Below are 26918 nucleotides of genomic sequence, written 5' to 3'. Positions count from 1 at the left end.
CAGCCTCCACCTTGACCAGCAGGGCTGAGTAGAAGATAGGACAGGCCAGAGCAGGTTGTGAAACGAAATCTTTGATGGCTCCCCAGGGAAACCCAGAGATCTGAGACACACAGCAGACTGCACTCTCTGTAAGCAGTCTGATGAGTACGATGGAAAATAGCCAAACCAGTCCATTTGGTGAGGAGAAAAGGAAAGAGGATTTGGCAATCAAAGAACTAGATTTGAGTCCTGACCATCTCTCTCTGTATGCCTCAGTTTCCTTGGCATTGAAACGAGAACAAGAATATTTGCCTTCAAAAGTTGTCCCTGCATGGATTTGAGGAATTATCATGCCTTTTCCCCCAGTTCCAGTACCACTGAAAGCAGATGCCCTGACATCCAGTGTAGAGAAATAGAACCCAGAGCTAGAAGCAAGGGTGGCCTGGCTCCAGTTCAGGTTTCTGTGACTCTAGGCTGTGTAATCTCAGTAATTCCCTTCACTTCTCTGGGCTCACTTTTGTCTTCATGTGCAAAATATTGTGAGTACCATGTGTAAAGTGCCTGGATGGGACATACAAAACTGGCAGATACATGGCAGGTGCAGTTTCATCTATGATTATCTCTTGATGTTGATGCCGCTAGAGAACCCTTAGGGCCAGGCCAGAGAGCTGGAAGGATGCTTCATGGCTCACTGCTGCCCCCTGCAGGTTTCTTCAGTCTCCTGAACTGTTTGTCCCCTCACACCCAGCCGACTTCTCATCTGCCGGGCATGCTGTAAATAGTGCTTTTTCTGGTGAGGAAACAGACGCAGGTGGCTCCCTGACTTTGAGGCCAGTGGAACAGAGATGTGCAGGAATCCCGGCTGTGCAATAATACTGAGCAGCGTTCTATCCTCAGTAGCCTCTCCTTTAAAATGGGTATAATAAATCCTGATTCAGATGGGGATATAGAGCCTATCATATGCAAGGCCTTGGGTTCACTTCCCAGTACCACATATCCTTGTCCTCCTCACCATCATCCTGAACTCACAAGGTCATGATTAACATTAACTGCTTTGTCCAAATGATCTGCTAAAATTATCAAGGGAGTGGGCCAGGGAAGAATGAGAACCCAGGCCTCTAGAACCCCATTCACTGATCATCATCAAAAAGAATCCCCACAGGACTAAGTGATTTTTTTCCCTTGAAGACTGGATCTCAGTTTCCAGAAGGAAATGTATGCTCAACAGGGCCCATATGATCGTTAAATGCCTGGGGGGAAAGGGGGTACTTGGTGAAGGGGGCTTCATCTATCAATAAGATATCTCTATATCTGGTTCACAACCTCCAACTTAGGTTCACATTAAATATATTATTCATTCATTCATTCATTCATTCATTCATTCATTCAATGGTTCATTTATTTGAGATGGGGTCTTCCTATGTTGCCCAGGCTGGTCTTGAACTCCTGGGCTCAAGTGAGCCTCCTACCTCAGCTTCCCAAGTATCTAGAACCACAGGCATGTGTCAGTGCACCTGGATTTTAATATTTTATACATGAGCAAACACACTTCAGAAACTCTGAAGGCATGCTCCATTCTGTTGGCATAGCAAATGGCTAAGTACAAGGACACATCCAGATAGTGGCTTTCTCCCCTTCAAGACAGCCTCTTTGGGCCCTAAAGACACTCCTTCATCCTTGGGACTCCCTGAAAGTGTTCCCACCTGGGTCTCTCTGGTCCTTTTCTGAAGAATTTTCTTTCTTTCCTTGTAGAGCTTTCTTCTCAACTATCCCTTCCTAGGAGGAAAGAGTGAGGAGAAATATGGAGTCTAGACATAAAACTCTGTAACTCCCCATTTGAGTCTGTCCCAGCTAGATCTAAACTCTGGAGGAATACAGACTATTTATCTTATTCCTCTTATTCCAAGTGCTCAGCATATAGTATAGATCCTCAGTCAGTACTGGTCAAATGAATATGTGTGTGGCTCAGAGGAGAGCACAGCCCAGAGAGAAGCACTGTGTGGGTGTGTATAAATGATAAGGTAGTCAGAGCTGGGCCCTGGCAGGGATGTGTGTCCTTGGTAGGGAATCCAGTAGGAGGCAGAGGTTTGGGGAAGGCTTGCCTAAGTTGGAGTTACCAAGAAACAACAGATATGCAAAGACAAAGGAGACTTCAAAGTTGTAGTTATGTTTGAGGAACAGCTGGGTTGGGAGATGAGACAGGTTTGGACAATAAAAACTGAGATCAGAGGATAAGGCAGTGCCTTCTATGCCTGTAAGAAGTTTAGGTTTCATTCAAAGTGCACTAAAAGTTCTGAGCCTGTACTATCCAATAGAACTTTCCACCACAATGGGCATGTTCTATAAACTGCACCGAATAACACAGCTGCCGCTTCCCTATAGGATTACTGGATACCTAAAATGCAGCTTCAGCTACTGAAGAAATGAATTTTTAGTTTAACTTTAATGAATTTAGATTTAAGTATTGGATAGCACAGTAAGCAAAGTGTGAATTGCTTGGATTTGATGGGTAGAGAGTTGGAGGGGTTGGAGGTAGGAGCAGGGTAAGCCTCCAGATCTGTGGAAATTTTCCAGGTGGGAGATGTGGATCATCCAGACGAGGGTGGGAGCAAGGTGATAGAGGGAATGGTTTGACTCCAGAACCATTCTGGAAGTAGAACTCACAGGACTTGCAGAGAAATTGGGTATGGGGAATAAGAGAGGACCAGCCATAGGTCTGACAGTGGGATGCTGACTGCGAGGAGTAAGCAGGGTTCCCATGTGAGGCTTTAGGTGCATATTACCCATCCACAGGGAGGAGTTAAGTGGATACAGAGCGAGTCTGCAGCACCAAGAAGCATTCAAGACAAAACCACAGATAGAGATTGAAGTATATTAGGTCTGGGGTTGTAGCTCAGTGGTAGAGTGCTTGTCTCACACGTAAGAGACCCTGGGTTTGATTCCCAGCACCATATAAAAATAAACAAATAAAAACAAAGATTAAAAAAAGAAATTGAAATATATTAGTAATTGGCTGGTGTTTGGAGTCATGGGTGCCAAAGACTTCCTTCCTGCCTGCAAGGGACTGGGTGGAGAGGGACAGGGCTGGACTAGAAGAGAAAAAGAGTCAGAGATTGAGAATAGTCTGACCATGAAGGAGATAGGGACCTAGGAGTCCGTGGTGGGTAGACTCAGTGAGGAGGGCAGAGCTCCTGTGCCAACAGCTGCTATGCCCTCTGGTGAAAGGACACTGGCTGGATCTGTACTATTAGTTTGCCAGCAGAGCAAAGGTGTGGCCCTGGATTTCAACTACAGAAGCTGGAGGCTAAACGGACCCCAAGCACTTCTGTAGGATTCAACAAGCAGAGGGGCTTCACTTAAGGGCTGCACAGCTATTCCTGAGCAATGAGTGACATTTATTTTCTTCCTCATTTTGCCTTTCTAAATTCTTCATAATGAAAATGTTTATCTTTGGTAATTAAAAAAATAGATAATTGGTTTTGTTTTTATTTTTACAGCTTTATTGAGATATAATTGACATGTAATAAACTGCCTGTTTAAAGGGTACAATCTGATGAGCTTTGACATCTGTATACACTGTGAAACCATCACCACAATTAAATAACAAACATTTCCATAACTCCCAATATATGTCATGTTTTTAAATCCCAAAGTAAAATGGGACAAAGAGATAGAAGTTTTGGTGATGTTTCCCCTAAATCCCTCACTTTTTTTTCTTTAATGTGCTGAGAATCAAACCCAGGACCTTAAACTTGTTAGGCAAGCACTCTACCACTAAGCTATGCCCAGGTCCTCCTCTAAAATTCATATCTTGGAATCATTTTTTTTTTGTACTGGAGATCAAATCCTGTAGCATTCTACCTCTAAACTACATCCTCAGCACCTTCATCTTTTTTAGATTTTATTTTGTAGCAAGACCAATACATTCCCCAGGCTAGCCTTGAACTTGTGAACCTCCTTCCTTGGCCTCCCAAGTAGCTGGGATTATAGGCATGTATCATTCCATCCAGGCCTATGTTGAAATCTTAACCCACAATATGATGGTATTGGGAGGTGAGTGACTAGGAAGTTATTAGGTCATAAGAATGGCAGGTTATTATCCTTATAAAAGGAAGCTCAAAGAACTCTTGCTGTCTTTCTTTCATGTAAGTATATAATGAGAAGTCCACAATCTATAGCCTGAAAGAGAACCTTCACCAGAACCCAACAGTGCTGTACCTTGGTCTTGAACTTCTAGCCTCCAGAACTGTGAGTAGCTTTTGAGTTGGGGTAATAATTCATAGTAGAGCATTTGCCTAGCATGTATGAGGCCCTGGGTTTGATCCTCAGCAAAGAAGAAAGGAAAGAAGGAAGGAAGGATGGACTTCTGTTGTTTGTAAACCATCTGGATTACAGTACTTTGTTGTAACAGTACAAACAGACTAAAGACAGTATACTTCCTTGAGTTCTAATACTTTTTTTCTAGTACTGGAAATTGGACCTAGTGACATTCTACCACTGAGCTACATTCCTAGCACAAACCGCCCCCCACCCTTGTTTTTTTGTTTTTTTTTTTTAATTTGAGACAGTCTTCCTAAGTTGTGGAGGTTGGCCCCGAACTGTGATCCTCCTGCCTCAGCCTCTGGAGTAGGTAAGTTTATAGGCCTGCACCACCATATCTAGCTCCTGTTTTTAATCCTTTTGGGAACATTTCTAAGAATGGAATCTCTGGTCATATGGCAATTCCATGTTTTACTTTTGAGGAATTTCACAAGTGCCTTTGAAAAATTCACTCAAAAGTACCATATAATTAGGTGCAGTGGCCCTGCCTGTGAGAGTCTCGTAGTCTTCAGGGCTACTGTCCAACTAGCCCTTGTCAGGGTGCCCAGCCTGGGGCCAGAGGTTCCACAGATGTGAATTCTTTCCACTCTCCTAGCATCATTCCATTGAAGGGCAGGGAAAGGGGCTCAGAGAGGGGTAACTACGCCCATCACACAGCAATAAATTGGGGAACCAGACTTCAGCCAAACCTACCCAAGTCCCAAATCAGTTCTTTTGACCATTGTGCCAACAGGCAGGATGATCAGATGGGATACTATAAAGATGGCAGGATTTTCTGCTGTAAAACCTACTTGAGGTCAACCAAAAAACCTGGGCTTTTCTTGCTGCTTCCCTGCACTGTCTGAAATGCTGTCTCCATCAAAGCTGGAAGCTGGAGGAGGGCACCCTTCAAGTAAGATGTGGTCACATGACCACCCCCATCCATCATCTGTCATCTAGCCCCAGGGAGCCAAGGGCAAGATTAGAAAACTGAGATCATCAATACAGCTGTCCTTTAGCCCTGCTAGCTTGTATTGTGCTAGACAGTGCTTTTCTGGGGCACCTCTTCCAGGCTCACTGACCCCTGACCCAGAGTGGGGAATAGGGATCTCTGTAGGACATCTTTGCTAAAAGAGAAATGAGCTCTTGCTGGAGCTGCTGGCTGGGGTTCTGACTGAGTGAGGGTGTGGGCTCTTCCTTCCTGACTTGGGGCCTAGGGCTTTGAGACCTCTTCTCAGCACTTAATCCACTGCTTCTGCAGAATCAATTATTGATGAGGGCTCTGCAGCCGTTACAATCCCAGAAGAATCTCCTGACTGCTATTTCCAGCCTAGGCAGGGAGAGGAGGGGCCTGGGTGAGATGAGCTTGTTTCTGAAGGTGTGGTCAGTGGTCCAGGCTATGACTTCCAGTGGTTAGTGGCCCAGAGCACTGTCAGACCAAGGGTGCTTCTCACCTGTGGGGGAAGAGGGAGCCCCAGGCCTGCTTTGCCCTACCTAGACTATCCAGTCTGTGTCCTGAAGATTGGTGATGGGCAAGCTGAGTGAAAGGCCTGCCCACAGCAGCCCAGGGCCAGAGCTTTGTACCTGCTAGGGGCAGAGGTTCAGACTGATGGCTGGTGACCCTGAATGCCAGGGAGGCATCGGGAAGAGGGGGAGGAGGCCAGGTAGAATTTGCTCTGCCTGGAAGGAGATGGTATGACAGCCACACTTCCCATCTGTCCATCAACTTCCCTCAGGGGAAGGTCTGACATATGGGATATGACATGGGGATGCCACAGCAGATGGCAGAGGAGCCCTGGGAACTGCTGGGAGGGGTTCCTATCTCAGGACAGTGCCCAAGCTGAGGGCTTCTTGGGTGGAGTCCAGGGCCCACCCAGATTCTCTTCTTTCCCCAAAGAGGAGGGGCCTCTTTCTGAGCTGTATGTTTCTTCTTTGGAGAGCCCTCTTCCCACAACCCTTTTCTCATCCATGCTGTGGACCTCTTCTATCACCAAGTGCTCTCTCTCCCAGGCTTACGAGTATCTCCAGGGGCTCAAGGCTGTGAGAATTGGACTGAGCTGCCTCTTGGTCCAGCTGGGCCTGCATAGCCCCAGAGGTCATATTCCTCCCTATACTTTAGCTCACTTGTGAGGTGGGGCTGTGCTGGCATCCCCTGTGTGGGCTCTGGGAAGAATAAATGGAAGAATACAGAGGATCAGGCTGGAAAGGAAGCTCTAAGAACTTATTAATGAGTAAGAATGAATATGTGACCATGTGATTGATTGATTTGGGTACTGAAGATTGAACTCAATGTGCTTTATTACTGACCCACAATCTCCAGCTCTTTTTTTTTTTTTTTTTTAATTTGATACAGGGTCTCACTAAGTTCTTGAGGCTGGCCTTGAATTTGCAATCCTCTGCCCCACCCCTTCAGAGTTGCTGGGATTAAAATCATGCACCATTGTGCCTGGCTAACCATGGCAGTTTTAACCAGTTTTCTGCCACCTCTATGTTCAGTTATCCTAGGTGACCTTAGGTCTCCTGACTTAAAATACCCTGGGACCTTCTGGAGAGAGAGGTTCATCTGGGAATGGTATCCATTCCATCCTACAGGCTGAAGTGTAAAATGGAACAAGCCCTGTGGCCTCTAGCAGAGCTGGGAAGAGGATGTGGCAGCCAGGTCATAAGACTGAAGGAGACTGAGAGGGGTCTTCTCAAGTCACTGTGGAGCCTGTGTCACCATGGCTGTGGATTTGGTGGAGGACTGCCTAACACTGTGTGGGCACAGAGAGTAGGCTGTGAGGTGGGAAGGCTCAGGTAGGGAATCCTGGGTATAGTTGGACCATGCAAATAAATCCCTTTTCCAGTTACAACTCTGGGCACTGGGGTACTAGGAACACCTGACTAGGGTATACATGTGTAAAGGATACAGAGCCTCAAGGTAAGGCCACCTGTAGTGTCATTCCTACTGGGATCAGACCCCAGTGTGTGGGGGGCAGAGGCAAAAGAGAGACCAGGAATATAAAAATGCTCAGACTTCTCATCTGTTAGAAGGGGACAGGAAGGGGTCTCTAGCAGAAGAGACAAAGAATGGAAAGATGGACAGAGGACAGATAGTGAGAAGGGAAGGTGCCAGCGGAACCAGAGAAGACAAAAAAGACATCTCTGAAGCACTTGGATATGGTCCTCATTGTGCCATTGCATCGCTGCAGGGACTGCTTGCTCAGGTTTGCAGGACCAGGTTCACAGAGACTGTCTCTGCCTCAGAAATTTACTGTTAAATATTGAGATTTTTTTGGGCTGGGGTTCTGGCTCAGTGATGCCTGGCACGCATGAGGCAACGGATTTGATCCTCAGCACCGCATAAAAGTAAATCAATAAAAGTATTGTGAAAAAATTTAAAAAATATATTGAGATTTTTATTTACTTTTTTTTTTTTTGGTACTTGGGATTGAACCCAGGGGGCCTTAACCACTGAGCCACATCTCCAGCTGCACCCCTCTTTTTTAAAAAAATCTTTATTTTATTTATTTATTTATATGTGGTGCTGAGGATTGAACCCAGGGCCTGGCACATGCTAGGCAAGCGCTTTACTGCTGAGCCACAATCCCAGCCCCTGCCCTCCCCCTTTTTAAAATAATTTTTAGTTGTGATGGACACAATACCTTTATTTATTTATTTTTCATGTGGTGCTGAAGATGGAACCCAGTACCTTACTCTTGCTAGGCAAGCACCCTACCACTGAGCTACAGTCCCAGCCCACTCTCCAGCCCCCTTTAGAAATATTTTATTTATAGGTAGGGTCTTGCTGAGTTGCTTAGGGCCTCGCTAAATTGCTGAGACTGGCTTTGAATTTGTAATCCTCCTGCCTCAGCCTCCTAAACTGCTGGGATTACAGGCATATGCCACTATGCTCAGCTAAATATGGAGATGTTTGAAGAGAATGTCTTTGTATCAAAGAGAACCACCTGGACTGATTCTGAGAAGACACATTCTGTTCTGTTTTGTAGTGCTAGGGATGGAATCCAGGGCCTCATGAATGCTAGGCAAGTGCTCTCCCTGAGCTCCACCCCTGCCTGCTTGATATGGTTTGATTATCTCCTCCAGAACTCACTGTGAAGCTTAATCCCTAGTGTAACATTGTTGGGAGGTATTGCCTAATGAGAAGTGTTTAGGCCTCATGAAGTCATCTTGGCTTCTGCTGGCATGTGCTCTCTCGTCTGTCTGCCATGTTATAATGTGGCTCTTAAACTTCCCAGCCACAAGGATTATTAGCCAAATAAATTTCTATAGTTTATAATTTGCCCATCTAACCAGGCATGGTGGTGCAAGCCTATAATCCCATTAGCTCAGGAGACTGAGGAAGGAGGATAGCAAGTTCAAGGCCAGCCTCAGCAACTTAGTGAGGACCTGAGCAACTTGGCGAGACCCTATCTCAAAATAAAAAATAAAAAGGGCTGCGGAGGTGGCTCAGTGATTAAGTGCCCCTGGGTTTAATCCCCAGTACTAATAATGATAACAATAATAATAGCAATTTGCCCAGTCTATGGTATTCAGTTGTAGCAGCACAAACACATGAAGACAACACTGTTTTAATTTCACTTCCCTGGGGAACTTAGTCTCCCATCCTCCCAGGCCAAATATTGAAATTGGAGAGACCATTACTGTCATTCAGGGTCCACAGAAACCAGCTGGCACACCAGAGTAGGAAATACAAGGTCAGTTAAATAAAGGACCATTTATGGAAGTGTGGGTATACAAGAGACATTATGCTTCCAGCTCAGGAGTTGGTAACAGTAGGACACCATATTGCCCCTTCCCCCACTGGGGCCTGAAGGGGCCAGAGGAAGATGCTGTGGAGAAAGACAGCCCACCTAGGCCATCCACTCCCATCCTGTGAAGCTTTCTGCTGCACCCAGCAAACCTGGTCCTCCCTAAGGCACCCCCAATGTGGCATGCTCCCCTATTCCCATCAAAATACATCTAGTGGACCAGGTCAAGGGCCACAGTTCAGAGAAGGGCCCAGCAAAACTGCTTTTGGGAATCTGGAGTATGCAAAGCTTTAACTACAAGATGGTCACTGTAGCACCACTGCTTAAAGCTAAAACATGGACACAAATTGTGGGCTGATAAAATGAACTTTGATCTGTCTACACAAATTTAGCTGCTGAAAGAACAGGAGGCTCAGTGTGCACCTACAGTGAGAGGACTCCAGGCAGGCCATTAGGAAGGCAACCTGCCAGACAGGGAGTACAGCACAAGGTCATGCTGAGAAACAACAAACCAGCCAGCAAACATGGTTTGCACACAAGAGAACATAGCTCAGAAGGAATAGTAATAACTGTTATCCAGACTCATTTCAGGAGTGAACCAACCTGAGGTGGGGCTTTAAGTCTGTATTTCATATGCTTTGTACTGTTTTGCTTTTTTTTTTTTTTTACAGTAAGCACACAATTTTTTCAAATGCAATTTATATAAAGAAGTGTTTATATATATATATGTTTTATATATCATACATATGTAGAGAGAGAAACTGGGGAAAAGGTAATGAGGTAATGAACAGAAAAAATATGCCATTGTTCATTACAATTTTGATGTTTGGTAATTGTTATTAGTCAATTAACATTTACTGGGCACATGAGGTGTGCCAGGCACTAGAAGGGTGCTGACCAGCACAGCTGCCTACAAAATGCTCACCATCTACAGGCAGCAGACAGGGATACTGGATGTACCAGCAGAGGGCAGAGATGAGTGGCATGGGGAGGGTGGGAAAGTTAATAGCAGTGAAGAGGGTCAGGAAAGACCCCATGGAGGAGCAAAAGGAGGGGCACAGAGGAGGGCAAGTACTCTGGGCAGAGAGCTGGGGGTGTTCCTGCCTACTCTGGGTTTGCAAGAGGAAATGGTGGAGTCAGAAACATGCCAGACTCTGGAGAGTCTCTTGAGTCCTCTATAGATGAGTAGTGGTCAGATCACAAAAGTCCTGCAAATATACGGCCAATGGGAGAGAGAGAGGCAGGAAGGCAACGGTGGTCACCATGAGTGCCAGAGCAGGGCAGAATAAAGTTCAGGGAATAAGAAGTGAGTTATCCAAGGAGTGGCCATGAAGTCCTTCATCTCACAGTATGGCAAAGGAAATTCATCTCTAGATGGGCCAGACGTGTGAGCAGCTTGTTCTGTCCATTGTTGCCCAATGACCTGGAGGGCAGGACCATGGGGATCTCAGAGGTACTAGGGAGGAAACTGAGAGACTTTCTTGTCCATTGCCTTTGAGAGGAGCAGGGCTGCCCAAGGAACCCGGAAGTCTGTGGCAGAGGAACAGTGCACAGTGAAGCCTGGAGTTCCAAGGTCTGGAACTTCATGTCCCATTGATAATAGAAAACTCCCTGGTAGGATGGCAAGTAGGTTTTCTCCTTGACAAATTCTGGTCACCTGGAACATTGTAATGAGAAGGATTCTGAAGCCACATCTAAGATCTTTGGAAAGAGTGCCAGGGTTGACTGCTGATGTGGGCCATGGGTGAAAGATGTAAGACAATGCAGGAGTGTCCTGAGCTTGTAACCCTGAGGCTTCTCAAGGCCACAGATGACATTCTGATGACCCTAAAGGTGAGACTGCCCGTTTAAGGAGCTCACTGAAATACCCACAGTCAGGCATGATGCCCCTTGGTAGGCAGTGTGGAGTGCTCTGGCAGTCAGTGGCTCCTGATCTGCCAGAAAAACGGCTGATCCTTGGGAATGCAAGCCCTCTACACCTAGAGGGGAGACATACTGCAGAGTTCAAGCTCCGCGTCACCTCTCCATCGTCACAGGAGCTGCTGCCCATGCACCCAAGGAGTGGAGGCCTCTGATGCTTGCCCAAGCTAACAGCAGCTCAGGCCGGAGGGCCTCTTGTTCTCCTGGGTCTCCAGTGAGCTCCCCTCCATTCCTGTAGAGAGGAAAAGTAAGTTGGTATCATTCAAGCATCCTGCAGCCAACACTGGGCAGGGGCCACACCCACTCTGTCAGTGGGTACCCTGACCTTTATCTCCTAGGCCTATTGTTTGAGGCTTGGGGCAAGAGGCCTAGGGGCACTCTGGGTGGTGGAACAGAGTGGGCAAAGGCAGAGACTAGGAGAACCAAAGCAGAGCCCTATGAGGCTGTCTGGAGGTCAGGAAGGATGACACAGAAGGTGTCTGAGTTGGAAAGCAGGATTAGGGAGGCTGCAGGTCTGAGACTGGAGCAACAGCCCAGAGAAGAGGGTCCAAAGAAGACAATGGAGGGCCATAAGTTAAGGAAACGGGTGATGGGAGGAGAGTGGATATAGATTTTTGGCCTTCAGCCTGCTCCCCAATCATGTTTAGTCATGGCTGTACGTACGGATGAGGTCTCCATCGCCAACCTGGGGCCGAGTGCCATTTCTCTTCTCCAGATCCTGCAGTACTGACTGCTCAAATGCTAAGGCAGCGACACGGCTGAAGAATGCCTTCACGTTCTCTCCTGAGGGCCCACAAGATAACTGTGTGACCCCAGCTGACCCCCAAATGTATTTGAGCATAGAAGCCAGGATAGCCCACCCTCATGCCAGCACATGGCCCTTTCTGAGTACCTCTGACAGTAATAGTGACTACCTGAACACAGTCCCACCACCCATCTGGGAACTCACAGTGCTGGGGGCAAGGCCCCCCAGCTGGCTTCAGCCCTATCTTCCCACCTGGCTCCAGCCCCCATCCCTGACCCAGCTGCCTGCCTAGGCTACTTCCTCAGACCTCCAAGCCTTCATTCCCTAGCATCTATGCTTCTAATCAATTGCTATTGAGCACCTGCTATGGGCCAGGTGCTGGCACAGGCAGAGTTCAGGACAAACCTGTGACTGCTCTCCTGTAACTTTCCACATGCTGCTGGCCCTCAGTATGGAGCCTTTGTGTGTACTCTTCCAGGTAGAGGCAACTGCCCATCAGGAAGCAGACTAGGCTCCAGCACCCAATAGGAACACTGCCTTTGTGCAGTTCACAACCTACATAACAGCACAGGGCCGTCTGGCTTGGTCTATAGTGAGGTCTCAGTGAACCTGAGGTTACCCTGATAAAGGAGGGTGGGTCTTCACAGGGCAGAAGGGACACTGTTGGGATGCAACAGAGGGCACCAGGCACAGGTACTTCCAAGCATTTATGGTGGGCCAATGATGGTTCTTCTACCCTTGGCTCTCACTCAGTCTGGGGCCAGATGTCCATTGTCTCTGCTTGGCCAGGGCAAGGACTATTGGGCCCAAATCCTAAGTCCTGAAAGCCTCTGCAGTCTACTATATGCCAGGCACTGCATGGTCTTTCATTCAATCTCCCCAGAAACCTGCTTTCAAAGTTTGTTCTTTGCTTAGAGGAGGATTTCCTAATTTTTCTTCAATAAATACATATGGCTTTTATAATGTAAATCATGTTATTTCATTAAAAATAAAATGAGATGGATGGCATCACTCTGCTTCTCAGCTAAGGAGATTTAAGGCCAGGAGATGTTGGGCATCTTGCCTGGTTCTGGGGGACCCAGCGTGGCCAGGGTCAGACCACCTATGGATAGCCATGGGGGCTGTGTTGAAAAACATGCCGGTAAGGCAAGGGCCAGAGGTTGCTATTCCTCTCACCCACGATAGGGGCCTCCCAGTGTCCTTCCAGAGAGGAAGAGACTCCTCTCAGGCAATGGAAATTGCTGTCAGTCACCAGTACAGCTGTGCCGTGATACTAGCATGGTCAGAGATGCAAAAGAAAAGGCAAGAATCTCTGTGACACAGCAAGTCCTGCAGAACTGGCCCCACAACAGCCCACACTCCCCCCATGATGATGGTCTCTTGTCCTACTCACCAGTCTTGGATGACACTGACCAGTACTCAGCCTGCATCTCATTGGCCAGGTGCACAGCCTCCAGTTCAGTTTGTTCACATGCTGCTACTGACTGGAAGAAGCAGTATTCACTGACCCAGTGTCCTGGCCCTTCTATAGGGATGCCCCTAAGGGTAGGCAGCGGTTCCCTTTCATTGTGCCACCTCCCTCCCCAGGTCACCTAGGGAAGGTGAGGCAACCCCAGTGCAGAGATGCTGTTTGCCCAGGGATGACACCTCAGTGGTATGAGCACGCTGAATAGGCAAATATGAGTGCCAGTTGTCCCTCTCTTAGGAAACAGCACAGGGAACTTGAGTTCCCCTGACTTTCAGCTCCAAGGCCTGCAGTCTTTGAATTCCAGGGCTTTTTATGTCAGTGCCACCCCCACTCCTCAAACTTGAGCTGAATGTGTAGGAATTTTCCTGAGGGCCACCCAGGCCTCCAGCTCTGCTCTGCTTACCAGAAGGTCCTTTTTGGTTCCCACGAGGAAGATGAAGCAGGAGCCTGCCTCATTCTCCCTTAGTGCATCCTCCAGCCACTGCCTGGAATGCACAGAGGGAAGACAGCCTGAGATGCCACCCACCCATTCATGTCTTGAGGACCAGAGGACAAGGTCAAGACTTGACTCCTCCCCAGGACTGGAAGCACTAAGATGGAAGGTTCAGGGAGGGTGCTTTGGCCCACACTGGCTTAGTGGGGATGCTGGTCCTATAGACAGAAAGACTTTTGTAGGACCAGAGGGGATTGGCAATACAAAAGCACTAGTCACAGGGAGATGAAGAGCCCATCCTCATCCTCTGAGACCTTGGGTGGGTCCTGCACTTTATCAACTGGAATGCATTCCTGCCTCCCTCACATGCTTTGGAGGTTTTTGGATGTGAATGCCTCCAGACAAATGAAGGGTGAGGGGGCTTTAGTTCCTGGCAGATGCAGGATGGCCTCCTGGAATTGGTGACATTGCCCATGTTTCTTCTAAGACAACAAGTACCAAATTCATGTTCCTTCAAGACAGGGCTGGCTCTGAAATTATCAGGGCCTAGGGAAAAGGGAACAGAGAGGACTCCTCATTCAGAAATGATTAGAACACTCAAGATGTGATAGCAGAGTGGCAGAGCATTTTTGGGGGAGTGGGGTGTTGGGACTGAACTCAGGGTCTCATGCATGTTAGTCAAGTGCTCTCCCACTGAGTCACATCTCCAGCCTGACAGCAGGGTATTAAAGCAAATGTGGGTCTTTTGGAGCAAGAGCTGTGGTGCAATTGCATTGGTTATATACCCCTGAGTAGCAGATGAGGACAGATCTTGAGGGATAAAAAGGCAACTGAACAGTAGGTGGCCTATGGGCAATTGGTTCTGACAAATGAGCCTGGTCACTTAAATCCATTTTGGGGGTCCCTAGTGGCCAGGTTTAGGGAGTTCTTCTAGGCAGGTTCCTGAACTTAGGTGGCCTGAAGGATTCACAGAGTCCAGGATTACTTGCCTGGTATGCTCCAGAGTCTGTACATCAGTGAGGTCAAAGGCTGTGATGATCACTAGACACATAGGGAAAAGCCAATAGCCAATCAGTAACAAGTGAAGCCAACAAAGTATGAAAAAGGGGCTCCCCTCAGACACATCTACAGAACCCAAGGAACTGCCAACATAGCTTCTGGCTCTGAACCCCAAAGTAGAGGCTGGGGAGGAAATTCCCTATGGCTTCCCTCTAGGATCTGGTCTCCTGCTACCTATACCCAGCAGCACAGTCTCAGGGAGGAATCCAAGGAGGTAGGATGAGGAGACAGGAGCATGTGGCCTTGGCAACAGATACCCTCTGCCACTTATGGAGAAGGGAGCCTGGGCAAGAGTCTTAATGGTTGAGAGCCTCAGTTTCCCCATCTGTAAAATGGTCAGAATGATACCTCTAGCTCTCAGGGATGCTGTGAGGGCAAATAAGGGCAGCTATTTTGAAAACTATTAGTTTAGAGCCTGGTCACAGTTTCAACCTATGGCTATGATGATAATTAGCAACAACCAGCTCAATGGAAACAACTTCTAGGGAGTCAGATGAGCAGAAAACTGGGATGTGCAACCCTGTTGTCAGCTCGTCTTGTCACTGGTACTCCCTTAGGCCCATGGTGTTGAGGTGGTTCCTGAGGGGAAGCCCACGTGGAGGACATTCCAGGCAAATATCTGTTCTCTACTACCCACCCCTTGGGATGTGAGCAAGCTGAACAGAGGATACCTCTGCACCTTGGCTGATGGCTGATGGCCCTCCTAAGGCAGAGAGGAATAGAGAAATGGAGGACATTGATGATGGGGATAATGGCAGCCCAGCTGCTGATTGCAGAGCTGTGCCAGGTGTCTCACATCTCTAGCCCCAGGGAGGCAGCATCCCTCAAGGAAAAGAGATCTGGGAGGTAAAGTTTACTAGAGGCCACAGTCAACATCGCCAAACTATAGCTCTAATCCTAGGTGAGTTGCTTATGATTTGCTTCTGTTTTTGCTTCTTTCAAACCTGATTGAAACATCTGAATTCTTTTACCACTACTGAGTAGGCCTAATTGTGACTTATACTTTGAGTCTGGTTTGGTATCCTTTTGACAATTCTTATACCTCCCACTGAAATCCACTTCTATCTTTTTCCTGGGAAGCTAAGGTTGGCATGAAAAGCTTATGCTGCTGCCTCTGCTGAGCCCTACCAATGCTGCTGACCCCTACTTAGGACCTTCCATTCCTGTCAAGGTCTCCCTTTCATTCTTCTTCTTTGGCATAGCCTTCTCCTAACAAGGCAGGACAAGTCTCTCTCTCTACCTACCACAGAGTCTGATGCTACCCTCTTTTCTGGGACCCCTTGACAAAAACATCCTTTCCTGAGCTGAAAACTGGAACTGAGACAGCCAGCACTCACCATCACAGGCTCCCTAAAAAAAGCATCATTGCCAAAGCTAGCCAAGGCCCTGCCTTGAAGGCAGCTTCCTCACTCCCAAGCACTGGCTGGAGTGTTTTCTCAGTGGCCTGTGCAAAGAACCTAGGTTTCCTGCTATTAAGCACAGCAGGGAGCCCCATGCTGCACATGGCTGAGGGCTCCACCCTTGTAACATTACTTACCCTGGGCACCTCGGTAATAGGCAGATGCAATGCACTTGAACTTCTCCTGTCCGGCTGTGTCCCAGCTGTGCAGTGAGGAAAGAGAAAGGAAAATGGTAGCAGGTTAAGCAATTATAGTAATCTGACCCTCCAGGCCAGTAGTATCATGGAGGGAGACCCAAGGACCTGCACCAGTTGTGTCAACAGTGTGGGCTACAGAAAGGGCTTATATGAGCCAACTATCCCTGCCACCAGATCCTGATGATCCCTCCAGCGAAGAATTCTCACCGGATTCACAGTGCTACTGGGGAGAGCATGGCCTTAGCAGTTCCACTGCCCAGATGAATGGAGTTACAGCTCAGTCTCTTCTGATTGTGACATTCAAAAGGAACATATGTCATTGGATTAGATAAAGAGGAATGAAGGGAAGGGAGGGGGGCTGGGAATAGGAAAGACAGTAGAATGAATCAGACATAACTTTCCTATGTTTACATATGAATACATGACTAGTGTAACTCCACATAATGTACAACCACAAGAATGGGATCCTAATTAGAATAAGTTGTACTCCATATATGTAATAATATGTCAAAAAGAACAAATAAAATAAATTAATTAATTTAGAAAAAAAAGGAACATATGCTCTATAGTGTGGTGTGGCTTACTCCCTGTGAATGGTGCTGGGTTCCAGGCCAGGCCTTCAGCCATGGCCCTCTGCCACTTGCTCATGTGTGACTGGGGCACTGCTTCACCTTCCAGACTGTAGTTACCAGGTATGTCTAACAGGGATGTGATTTGTATCCCCTGGGTAACTCTGATCAATTATCCCTCTGGCTCTTTAAAGTAACACATTGAAATGGACTTAGAAGCTGAGCCACAATAAATTAATGCTATTTACCATAGGCATGATATAGAAGTTCGGGAGGCACATGCTGAGATCTATTTGCCCTGGTTTAGAACAAGGCAGGTGGTCAATATGCAGGGATAAGCCTGAAATTCAACACTGAATCCTTTGTTTTTTTTTTTTTTTGGTACTAGTGATTGATCCCAGGGACACTTAACCAATGAGCCTCATCCCCAGTCCCTTTTTATATTTCCTTATGAGACAGGGTCTCACTAAATTGCTGAGGCTGTATTTGTACTTGTGATCCTCCTGCTTCAGCTTCCTGAGCCACTGGAATTACAGGCATATACTACCATACCCAGCTCCCAATACCTTTTTAAAGCCAACTTATCAAAATTTAACTTTTCTCAGTGAATTGAAAAGTAAAATAAACCACAGACATGACATCAATGATCTAAAAGTTTTTTTTCAAGTGATCCAGCACGATGCAGACTTTTTGGCTATCTTCTTTCATTTCTGGAGAAGATTCTGGTTGGGGAGTTGGGGTTGGACTTAGAGATAGGGCCAGCTGGGTGGCTGGTAACAACCTCAATGTAAGAGAGGCTGCAGTAGGACAGTAACGCTGTTTTGTTCTGGCAACTTTAATTAGATATAGCCTGTTGCTATAATGAGAAACCAGCCACTAGTCCCTCTCTGCATGGCTCCATGTGGGACACCTGGCTCTTTGTCCTTCTCACCTTTTTAGATCCCTCAGTCTTACTGCCCTGATTTTCACAGCCTCTTTTGCTCTGGATTGACTCTGTACTGTCCCTTGGACAAGATGTGATATCATCTGGCTCTAGGATAGCACTAGGACACTGCCTCAATAAGCTGGGAGCTGACATTCACAGGATCTGCAGGCCTAGCCTAGAGAGGGCACAGAGGATTGGGGGACGAAGCAAGATAGGAAGAAAGGGAAGGGGACCACGACAGGCCTGGTTAATGCCAACGGGCAAGAAGAAAACAGTGGCCATCATGCAGGAGAGCAGGGAAGAGAGAGGGGCTGCTCAGGATACTGCGGGGGCCTGGAGCCTGAACAAGGTCTGTGGCATCTTTCAGGTGCCAGAGGAGTGAAAGGCAAGGTCCAGAGAATGTACCACTTTGGGCCAAGGTAAGCCTGGGTAGACCCTGGGCTGTTGTGAGAGAAAGTAAAGGGAGGAGTTGAAACTAGTAGGCCACAGAGAAGCAGAGGCATGGGGTTAGGCAGGAAAGGAGACAGACAGAAATAGAAGGAAAGAGTAGCAGGGGGAGCAGAAGTTACTTGAGGGAAATGTATGAGGAGGAAGATGAGCACATCAGACCTGAGAGAGAGGTGTGGACAGTGTAGCCTCTGCCAGAACCCTCTTTGTCCAAGCCTGCACACAGGGACAGGATTTGGTCCCATTTTATTGCTGCATACAGAGGCTTATCAATGCTACCTTACTTTCTGTGGAATCACAGGAGGTCCAGATTGGGGAAGGGCTTGCTAGAGTCTAGGAGCAGGACCAGACTTAGCAAGAGCAGAAGGCAATCAGGGGAGGTTGGAGATGGGTGGGAAAGTCAGGCTGTGAAGACCTTCCCCAGATCTGATCACCAACACAGAACAACTCCTGGGACTGAGGGAGGATCTGGGAACTCAGGGAGCTGTAAAACCCGATTTCTCTCAACCACTCCAGGCTCTGCTTGTCCAGATGGGTCCTTGCTGAGCACCATGGGGTACAAATGAGAACGAGCTGGCCAACATTTTCCCCAGGCACCTCCTGAAAGTCCACACATAAGTCATGTGAGAATCAGCACCCACAACAGCAACTTACATCTGGAGGCTGTAGGGAATCCCAGCAATCTCAAAGCGTTCAATTTCAAAGTCTACCCCAATGGTAGCCTTGTAGTCTCGGTCAAAAACATTCTTGCAAAACCTGTTGGAGGCAATAAAGCTATCAGAGAAGTATCTTCACAGAAATGGGCATGGAAGCTTTGCTCTTGATAGTGACACTACGTCTGGAGGCAAATAAAGTACAATGATGGGAACTGATAAAGAAGGGACCATCTGCAGAGGTTGCAGACAAACAAGTGTGTTAGCTCTCTGTCACTAAACAATCACCTGAAATAATCAACTTAGGGGAAAGGTTCATTTGGGCTCACAGTTTTAGAGCTTTCAGTTCATGATATCAGCCCCTCTGTTTGGGCCTGTGGCAAGGCAGCATATCATGGCAGCAGCATGTGGTGGAGCAAAACCACTCGCCTCATGGCTGGGAAGGGAAAGAGAGAAGGAAGAAGGGGTGGGGGTCCCATTATCCCCACTAAGGCCATGCTCCCAATAATCTAGAGACCCTTAAATATTCTACCACCTTCCAGTAGTACCATAGGTGGGGGAGCAAGCTTTTAACACATGGGGACAATTATTTAAACTGTGGCAACAGAGCAGCCAATAAGAACAAGGTAGGGGAAGAGGGGCTATGGCAGCCTCAAAGGCAAACACTGTAAATTAGAACAGTGAGAGAAACTAAGGGTTTATTCTCAGGGACGGCAGTGAAAGGGTTAGCCCAGGGTCCTAACAGTGTGAATAATCCCAGGCTCCTGGATTGCCCTACTGTCTGTCAACCTCATCATCTCCCCAGTTTCTTGCTCCTTCCCCACCTGGCTCCCACCAGACTGAGGCTAGTTCTCAGCAGCCACACAGTCCCCACTGTGATAAGGTGGGCCTCCCAAATAAAAGGTGACAACCTGGGAAGTGTGGTCAACCTGACTGGGTAGGAAGGAGATGACATGGCCTTACCTGTGGATGAGACTGGTCTTTCCCACATAGAGGTCACCAACAACCACCACCTTGGAGAGTTTGAGCCTGGGAGAAATATGTCTGTGTCACCCTTGAGCATGGTTTCAAGAGTGTCTTCAGCACACACAACTCTTTCCTTCCCTGAGTTCTTTGCAGTGAGTCACCCCTCAATTCTGAATTTAGCATGGGCCACACTGCCGAGCCTTTTGTTCTCCCTCCCTGATCTTCAAAGGGAAGAGTGAGAAAGCCTACATTTGTTTTGGAAACTCTGCTTACCCTAGGGATGTACCCTTGACCCCTCTTAGCCAAAATCACTGTCTTGAGAATTAGAAATGGGCATGAGGAGAGGCTGAGTCATAGGCTAAGGGGGCAGAGGTGGGAGTACAAGTGGGGCTATGGTAACCAAGAATGATGGGTACCTCTAATTTGGGGATGGCAGGGTGCCACACTGAGGATGCAGACATGGGGCCCAAGAGTGGGGAGACACGGACACAAGGGGTGGGTTGCAGCTTCTGTTTCCTGCTATGTACCCTCTGGGAATGTGTACCTACATGGACTAAGCTCACTATAAGCAGATAATCCCTGACCAGGAACCATTGTCACCTACTCACCTGGAGATGTGTGCAAGACTCAAACAGGCCAAGAGGTACGCCATGAAGAGAACTCAGGGTGTGCACATCTGAGCTGTGGCTTGAGGCAAATTTGCTATGAAGTTGTTGGGCTCCTTAGGGACACTGCTTATTGAGAGCAGCCACACCCTTACTATATATGTGTATATGTCCTGTAATCTGGGAAGCAGCATATTTGGGACTGTTGACAACACTTTCTTTCTGTAGCTCATTCTAAAGGATATCAATGGCTGAAGCAACCAACCCAGGGAAACATCAAATAGGCACTTCCCATGCTTGTAGACTGCAAGAGAGCACCTCTGTGTTACCTGGTGACCTGACCTACAATTCAATTTACCACATCTGGTGAGGGTAGGGACTGTGTCTACCCTGCTTCCAGGAAGCCCTCTTCTTCTGGAATAGGCTGACCCTGACTCCATTATTCAAACTGAGAAGTAAAGATATTACCAGTATTATGGCAGGTACCCTCAGTACCTTTTTCTCCCTACCTCTGGTGTGGTCATGAGGGGTCAGGGATTCAGAACATGACTCTCACCCCATGAGCATGGCATGGCCCCTTTGACCATTCTGACTTGAACTTTCACTCCCTTTGTGCAATTCTGGGGAACTCTGAGCTGGGCTCTCTTTTGGTCTCACTATATCTGTGAGCACAGCCAACTCCCTGAGCAGACTGTGAGCAGGCCCCTATACCTGTTATTTAAAAGAAAGAACAACTGCAAAATCCTGTGCCAGTAGTGATAAGTACTATTGAGATAGGAACATAAGAGGCATATCCCTGGCCCTTGTGGGATACCTCTAGTGAGGAATACAAACAGGCAAAACAGCCCTTAGATAAGTTCTTGGGCTTCAAGAATTCACAGGAAGGGCACCCCACTCAGCGGCTTAGGATGAGGGACAGTGGGAGCAGAGGATCAGATTAGGCTTCCAAAGGAACTGTCACAGAAAACCAAAGAGGAAGGGGAGGCAACAAGAGTAAGAAAGATGTTTCAGCCAGGTACGGGGTGCATATCTGTAATCCCAGTGGCTCAGGAGGCTGAGGCAAGAGGATCACAAGCTCAATACCAGCCTCAGAAACTCAGCGAATCCCTAAGCAACTTAGCAAGACTGTGTCTCAAAAAATAAAAAGGGCTGGAGATGTGGCATAGTGGTTAAGAGCCCCTGGGATTAATCCCCAGTAGAAAGGAAGGAAGGAAGGAAGGAAGGAAGGAAGGAAGAAAGATGTTATAGACAGTGGAAATGAACCTGTGTTGAGACCTCAGGATGAAAAATCACCTGCATGAGATTCCGAGAAAAGGAAATGGCAATGTGTGTCAAGTAAAGCCAGACAAGAAATCCAGTACTGGACTGTGTCAGTCTAGTCCATGTGTTTTCTTTGTTCATTTTTAAATTCATACTTGCATTTGTTCCTTCTGGTCATCTCTCCCAACATCTCACATCCCACAGGCTCACCCAACAGTCCCCGTGTTCCTGCGCTGGCAGGCTGTGCTGACTTGCCCGTGGAAGTGCTCCTTGAGCTGCAGGCAGGCATCAGGTGTGTACCACTACAAAGAGACAAACAGACAAATACACAGACAGGCACACCATCCTGCAAAGCTACAACAGCCCTGTCACCTGAGCTGGGCATTGTGGGTTTACCTACTTCCCAGTGCTCCCCCTGAGCCTTGAGCCTGGCAGCCTCATTGGCTTTCCCTATTTCCTGTCATATCATAGGCTGCAAAGTAGCCAATTTTAGTGAGCCGATTTTAGAGACAGGGTAACTGAGGCACAGAGTAAAGGGTAGCACTATGTGGACCCAATACAACCTGACTGGGAATTCCTCAGGTTTGAAGTGCTGTGGCCCTGAGGTACAGGATAGGCTTGGCCAGCAATGGCCTATGATCCTAACTACTGTAGGCAGAAGGAGAACAGATGCCCCAGGTTGCCTCCCTAGGGTGGGGCATTCTGGAACCAGAAGTAGCTGGGTTGAATCCCTGCTCTGCCACTCCGGGCTGTGTGATGTCATGCAAACTTCTCTACCTCTCTGAGCCTCATTGTCTTGATCAATATGTACTTCCTCCCATGAAACTTGGACTGTTTTGTGCCAATCATATTTCCCTTCCTTTCAGTTCATGAAATACCAGTCTCCACCATCCCTAGTTACCACTGTCAAGCTCCATAGAGGAAGCAATGGCCCAAGCTTTGTTGCAATGGAAAACCCAGCAGAACTGTCCAAGGTCTGTGAGTGTGTGGAGAACAAACTTATTGGGGAAGGTGAATAAGGCGGGAGAAGGAATAGCTGCAGACCCCAAACACCCAGAGCCTACAGGTTGGCACAGATTCCAAAATATACAAAAGGCCATTTGGTGGCTTGTACCAAGCCACACTCAAACACCGATCAACTGATGGCAGAGTTTTAATCTTCCAGAAATATTTTCTGTCATGTATTAACAAACACAGACACTGTTTCTCTCTCTCTCTCTCTCTCTGGTGGTATGATGGATTGAATCCAGGGCCTCACACATGCTATGCAAGTGCTCTACCACTGAGTGACACCCCCAGTCACTGGAATGCTATTTTGGTAACAGTAACAATAATGAGAACAACAACAACCATTCCAACATGAGATGTTCATCCTTATGTAACAGTGGCTCCAAATTGTGTAACTTGCCTATGGTCACACATTTAATGAAGAAATCAGCATTCACACCTAGAACTGTCTGATTTATAATCTTCATCCACACTGCAGCTCCCTGTCACCACTAGTCTGCCTTGGGCAAGTCAATACTCAGTTTTCCAGGTGCTCAAGAAGAAAGATCTCCTGGATTCACCTGCTTGATTTCTGGGGGTGACGGTAAGTTGAGGAAATCCGGGCATGGCCTCAGGGTCAGGAGAGCAATGTAGACAAAAAGCACTGGCCTAATGACTCTCTACCTTAGGAAAGTTGGTGATGATGCGGTCCCGGCTCACAGGGGGCCCCAAAGGCATCAGAGAAGACCTCATTCTTCCAGAGTCCTGTGGACTCAAACAGAGGAAAGAGAGTTTTAAATAAAATTTATAGGAGCCCATCATTTTGGATTAGCCTCCTTGCACTAGGCCTCAGCAGATCAGACCAAACCAGAATGTAGTCACTTGTGTTAGGTGCCACGTGATCAAACTGAACTCTGAAACAATCAGTTGTCAAAAACAAAACAAAAAAGCAAACAACAACAACAACAAAATCACCATGAGATTCATAGCAATTAATCCAAAGGGGCCCAGTTTACCTGAGTCAGGATGATATGGAAGTCCCTCCATTTTAACCTTGGTAACTTGAAACTAATCTGTTTTTTGTCCTGTTTCTGCTTTCTTCAGTACTTTTCTGCCTATTAAACTAACCTCTAATCCACTGGCTATGGTGGTACAGGCCTCTAGTACCAGCCTGGAGGCTAAAGTGGGACGATTATTTGAGCTCAGAAGTTTGAAACCAGCCTGGGCAACATGGAGAAACTGTCTCAAAACAAAAAGAGGGGAAACAAACAAACAACTTCTCCTGCTTAGCTCATCAGAACACTCATTCTATTTTATAGAAAGATGTGTTGCTGGATTCTAGGATCACTTGCAAATAACACCAATTAAGATCTTTAAATTTGGCTGGGTGCAATGGTGCATGACTATAATCCCAGGAACTGGGGAGGCTGAGACAGGAGGATCCCAAGTTCAAAACCAGCCTCAACAATTTAGCAAAGCCCTAAGAAACTTAGTAGGACCCTGTTTCAAAATTTAAAGAAATAAAAATAAAAAGGGCTTGGGATTGCGACTCAGTGGTTGAGCCCTCCTGGGTTTTCAAAAAGAAAAAGAAAAAGAACCAAAACTTTAAATTTGTAAATTTTCATCTTGACAAGAATTAGGGAGTCATGCAAATCCCCAAAGATGTATACCTAGGAGTTTCTGCCTAACTTTTCATCCGTTTTAAAACCAGATCTAAACCACCTTCTGTAAGGAATATGGGGAAAAGGCCAATGGGGCATAAGAAGTCAGGGCATCTCTTTCAATCTGCAGGCAGCACAGTGTGAGGGACTCAGGCCTGCTGGACTCTGCCTGGGAATCAGAAAACATGGGTCTCTTCTTGACAGGTGTCTAAGCAGGAGAGGCTCTTTCGCTGAGCTTAACTCTCTGGGGTGAGGCATTGCACAAAAGCCAGGATGAGGATCACAGCTCAGGTAATGAAAGCAGAGTAGGGAGAGTGAGTCCCCTGCTCCCAGTCTTAAAAGGATGAAGGCTGACTGGTCTGGGGATTTTCATGTTTCAGGCCTTTTTCCAGAAAGTCCTCATCCCACCCAGAGTCTGGTCCCTCAAAGCCTACTCAAAGCCCTCCACATCATTTTCCGGTCCGGGGCTCCCTCTTCCCTGTAGGGTGGCCCTGACCAAGGTCAGTCTGTTGTTCTTCATTTAACCGCGCTCCCCTTCAGGACCAGAATGGGCCTGGCCCCAGGCCAAAGGCTGGCAGACCGCGCATAAGTTCTGGGAGTAGGAAGCAGGCGGGGGGAACCCTGAGACCTTGCGACCCTAGCCTCTGGAACGTGCCCGCACCGAGACCGAGGAGAGCCGACTTACCCAGAGAGCCTGCGAAGGTTCGGAGGTCGACGCGGCCTGGTAGCGCAGCGCGCGCCCCCCGCCCCGTGATCACCACGGCAACAGGGGCAACGCGGGGTTGGCGAGCGTCGGACGAATCCCGGACGTCGGGGGTGGGGTCTGGGCGGAGCTGATATTGGAAAGAGTCCCGCTCACAGGCAGAACGGGCGATCACCATAGCAACAAGAGTCTCCCGGGGTCTGGGCCAGTCAGCCGAGAAAAGACTTCCGGACGCGGCCTAAGCGTCAGAGATCACCAAGGCAACCACGGCGGAAACAGGATAGGCGGGCGATGGGCGGGACCAGGGAGTCCAGTGGGTGGAGCCGGAGCTCTATCGGGAGGAGGCCTGGATTGGGATTGACTTCAGAAAGAGGTTTGCGCGCGCTGCTCCCTCTGGCAATCATCTCAACAGGGAGGAGTAGTAGTAATCATGGGATTCATGGGATTAGAACTCTTGCTGTATTATGGGATTTGTTCGGAGTTCAAGCACCCTGATGGTTGTTGCCTGATGTCTGCCATCTTCTGACCTAACTGTATAGTTCTGAATCCGACGCTGTCTGAAAATCACATGCATGTCTGGCTTCCAGAGCTCATGCTACAAAATGAATTTCCTTGATAAATGGGTTTTTAAAAGCTGATTGGAGCCGGGCGCAGTGGTGCACGCCTCTCATCCCAGCGACTCAGAGGCTGAGGCAGGAGGATTGCAGGTTTGGGGTCAGCCTCAACAGAGTCTTTAAGCAACTTAATGAGGCCTGTCTCAAAAATAAATATAAAAAGAGCTGCGGGTGTTGTTCAATGGTAAACTATCCCTGGGTTCAATCCCCACTACAAAAAGAAAAAAATAAGGAAAAGTTGACTAAAGTTACTGAACTCCCCTGAGCTGGTTTGTTTGGAAAGTGAGGTTGTGTGTAGAGAACTACATGGTCTCCAGAGGCCCTTTAAAAATCTTATTTTTATTTTTCAGTTGTCAATGGATCTTTACTTTATTTCTATATATGTGGTGCTGAGAATTGATCCCAATGCTTCACACATGCTAGGCAAGTGCTCTACCACTTAGCTACAACACCAGATCCTCCAGAGGCCCTTTCATAAAACCATGTAACTAGATTCAAAGAGGTCCTGGTTTTCCAGTTTTGAGAACCTATTTAATTCAGCTCCTTTTTACACAGACAAGGAAACTAAGACTCTTATTCATATGAAAGGATTCAAACCTAGTGAGTTAGAATTAGAATTGAAACCCAGATTTCTTGACTCCCAGCCCAGTGAGTGCTCTTCATAGCACTTTCCTAAAACAATTAGAACGTTCTCCTTTTAAAAATTTATGTTTTAAAATTAATCTTTATTTTAAATGTATGACTTTTATCATTTTGGGTGCAAAACCAGGTTGATTTTCATTATTTTATGTACTTTTAGGATGCTTCATTTCTCTTTTGGGTTGGTTGGAATCAAATTCATCCAAAGGTTAGCAGTAAGTGAGCAGAGCCAAACTGACTTTAGCCTTCTCTGATGACTAGTTTTCCTTTCTTGATGAAATTTCAAGGAGGGAGTTTGAGACAATTTCATTTTTTGGGGGGCAGGGTGTATCAGGGATTGAACTCAGGCATACTTGACCACTGAGCCACATTCCCAGCCCTATTTTGTATTTTATTTAGAGACAGGGTCTCACTGAGTTAGTTGCTTAGTGCCTTGCTGTTGCTGAGGCTGGCTTTGAACTCATGATCTGCCTCCTGAGCTGCTGGGATTACAAGCGTGCACCACAGTGCCTGGCTCATTTCTTTCTGAAGATTTCCTTCAGTCAGATAAGAAAAGTTCAGAGCAAGAGCTTCCTGTGGTTGGCTGTGGTTATATTAAAGGGACCTTGATTTTAAGCAGCTGCTAAGACTTCCAATTC

The 26918-nt window shown here is 47.3% G+C and overlaps 1 protein-coding gene across 3 annotated transcripts; it reads right to left on the bottom strand.

Moving 5' to 3' along the window:
- Positions 1–9419: 9419 nt before the first annotated feature.
- Positions 9420–25085, bottom strand: Rab36 (RAB36, member RAS oncogene family). 3 transcript variants are annotated; one of them, XM_027923347.2, is made up of 11 exons: positions 25010–25085; positions 23348–23428; positions 21887–21978; positions 19809–19874; positions 18847–18948; positions 16192–16256; positions 14581–14636; positions 13566–13643; positions 13088–13178; positions 11613–11732; positions 9420–11181 (listed from the first exon to the last, which is right to left on the bottom strand). In XM_027923347.2, exons 2-11 carry the CDS (start codon positions 23414–23416, stop codon positions 11117–11119), a joined length of 804 nt encoding a protein of 267 aa, XP_027779148.2. In that variant the 5' UTR covers positions 23417–23428; positions 25010–25085; the 3' UTR covers positions 9420–11116. The 3 variants fall into 3 exon arrangements, with proteins under 3 accessions (XP_027779148.2, XP_071473537.1, XP_071473530.1); XM_071617436.1 differs by having other exon boundaries at positions 11635–11732; XM_071617429.1 differs by having other exon boundaries at positions 23348–23435; positions 25010–25080.
- Between the last annotated feature and the right edge of the window lie 1833 nt (positions 25086–26918).

Source organism: Marmota flaviventris, chromosome 1 (genome assembly GCF_047511675.1).
Source record: "Marmota flaviventris isolate mMarFla1 chromosome 1, mMarFla1.hap1, whole genome shotgun sequence".
Classification (NCBI taxonomy): domain Eukaryota; kingdom Metazoa; phylum Chordata; class Mammalia; order Rodentia; family Sciuridae; genus Marmota; species Marmota flaviventris.
The sequence above is the reverse complement of the archived record's forward strand: the minus strand, read 5'-3'. Positions and strand labels throughout refer to the sequence as shown.

What these genes read in the sequence shown, in the direction of transcription:
- Rab36 (XM_027923347.2), bottom strand. Translation starts at nt 23,416, where the DNA reads ATGAGGTCTTCTCTGATGCCTTTGGGGCCCCCTGTGAGCCGGGACCGC. An exon ending in AGGAACACGGGGACTGTTGG is followed by an intron (nt 19,875 to 21,886) that starts GTGAGCCTGTGG and finishes TATTTCTCCCAG; the next exon opens with GCTCAAACTCTCCAAGGTGG. An exon ending in CTATTACCGAGGTGCCCAGG is followed by an intron (nt 14,637 to 16,191) that starts GTAAGTAATGTT and finishes CTATGTGTCTAG; the next exon opens with TGATCATCACAGCCTTTGAC.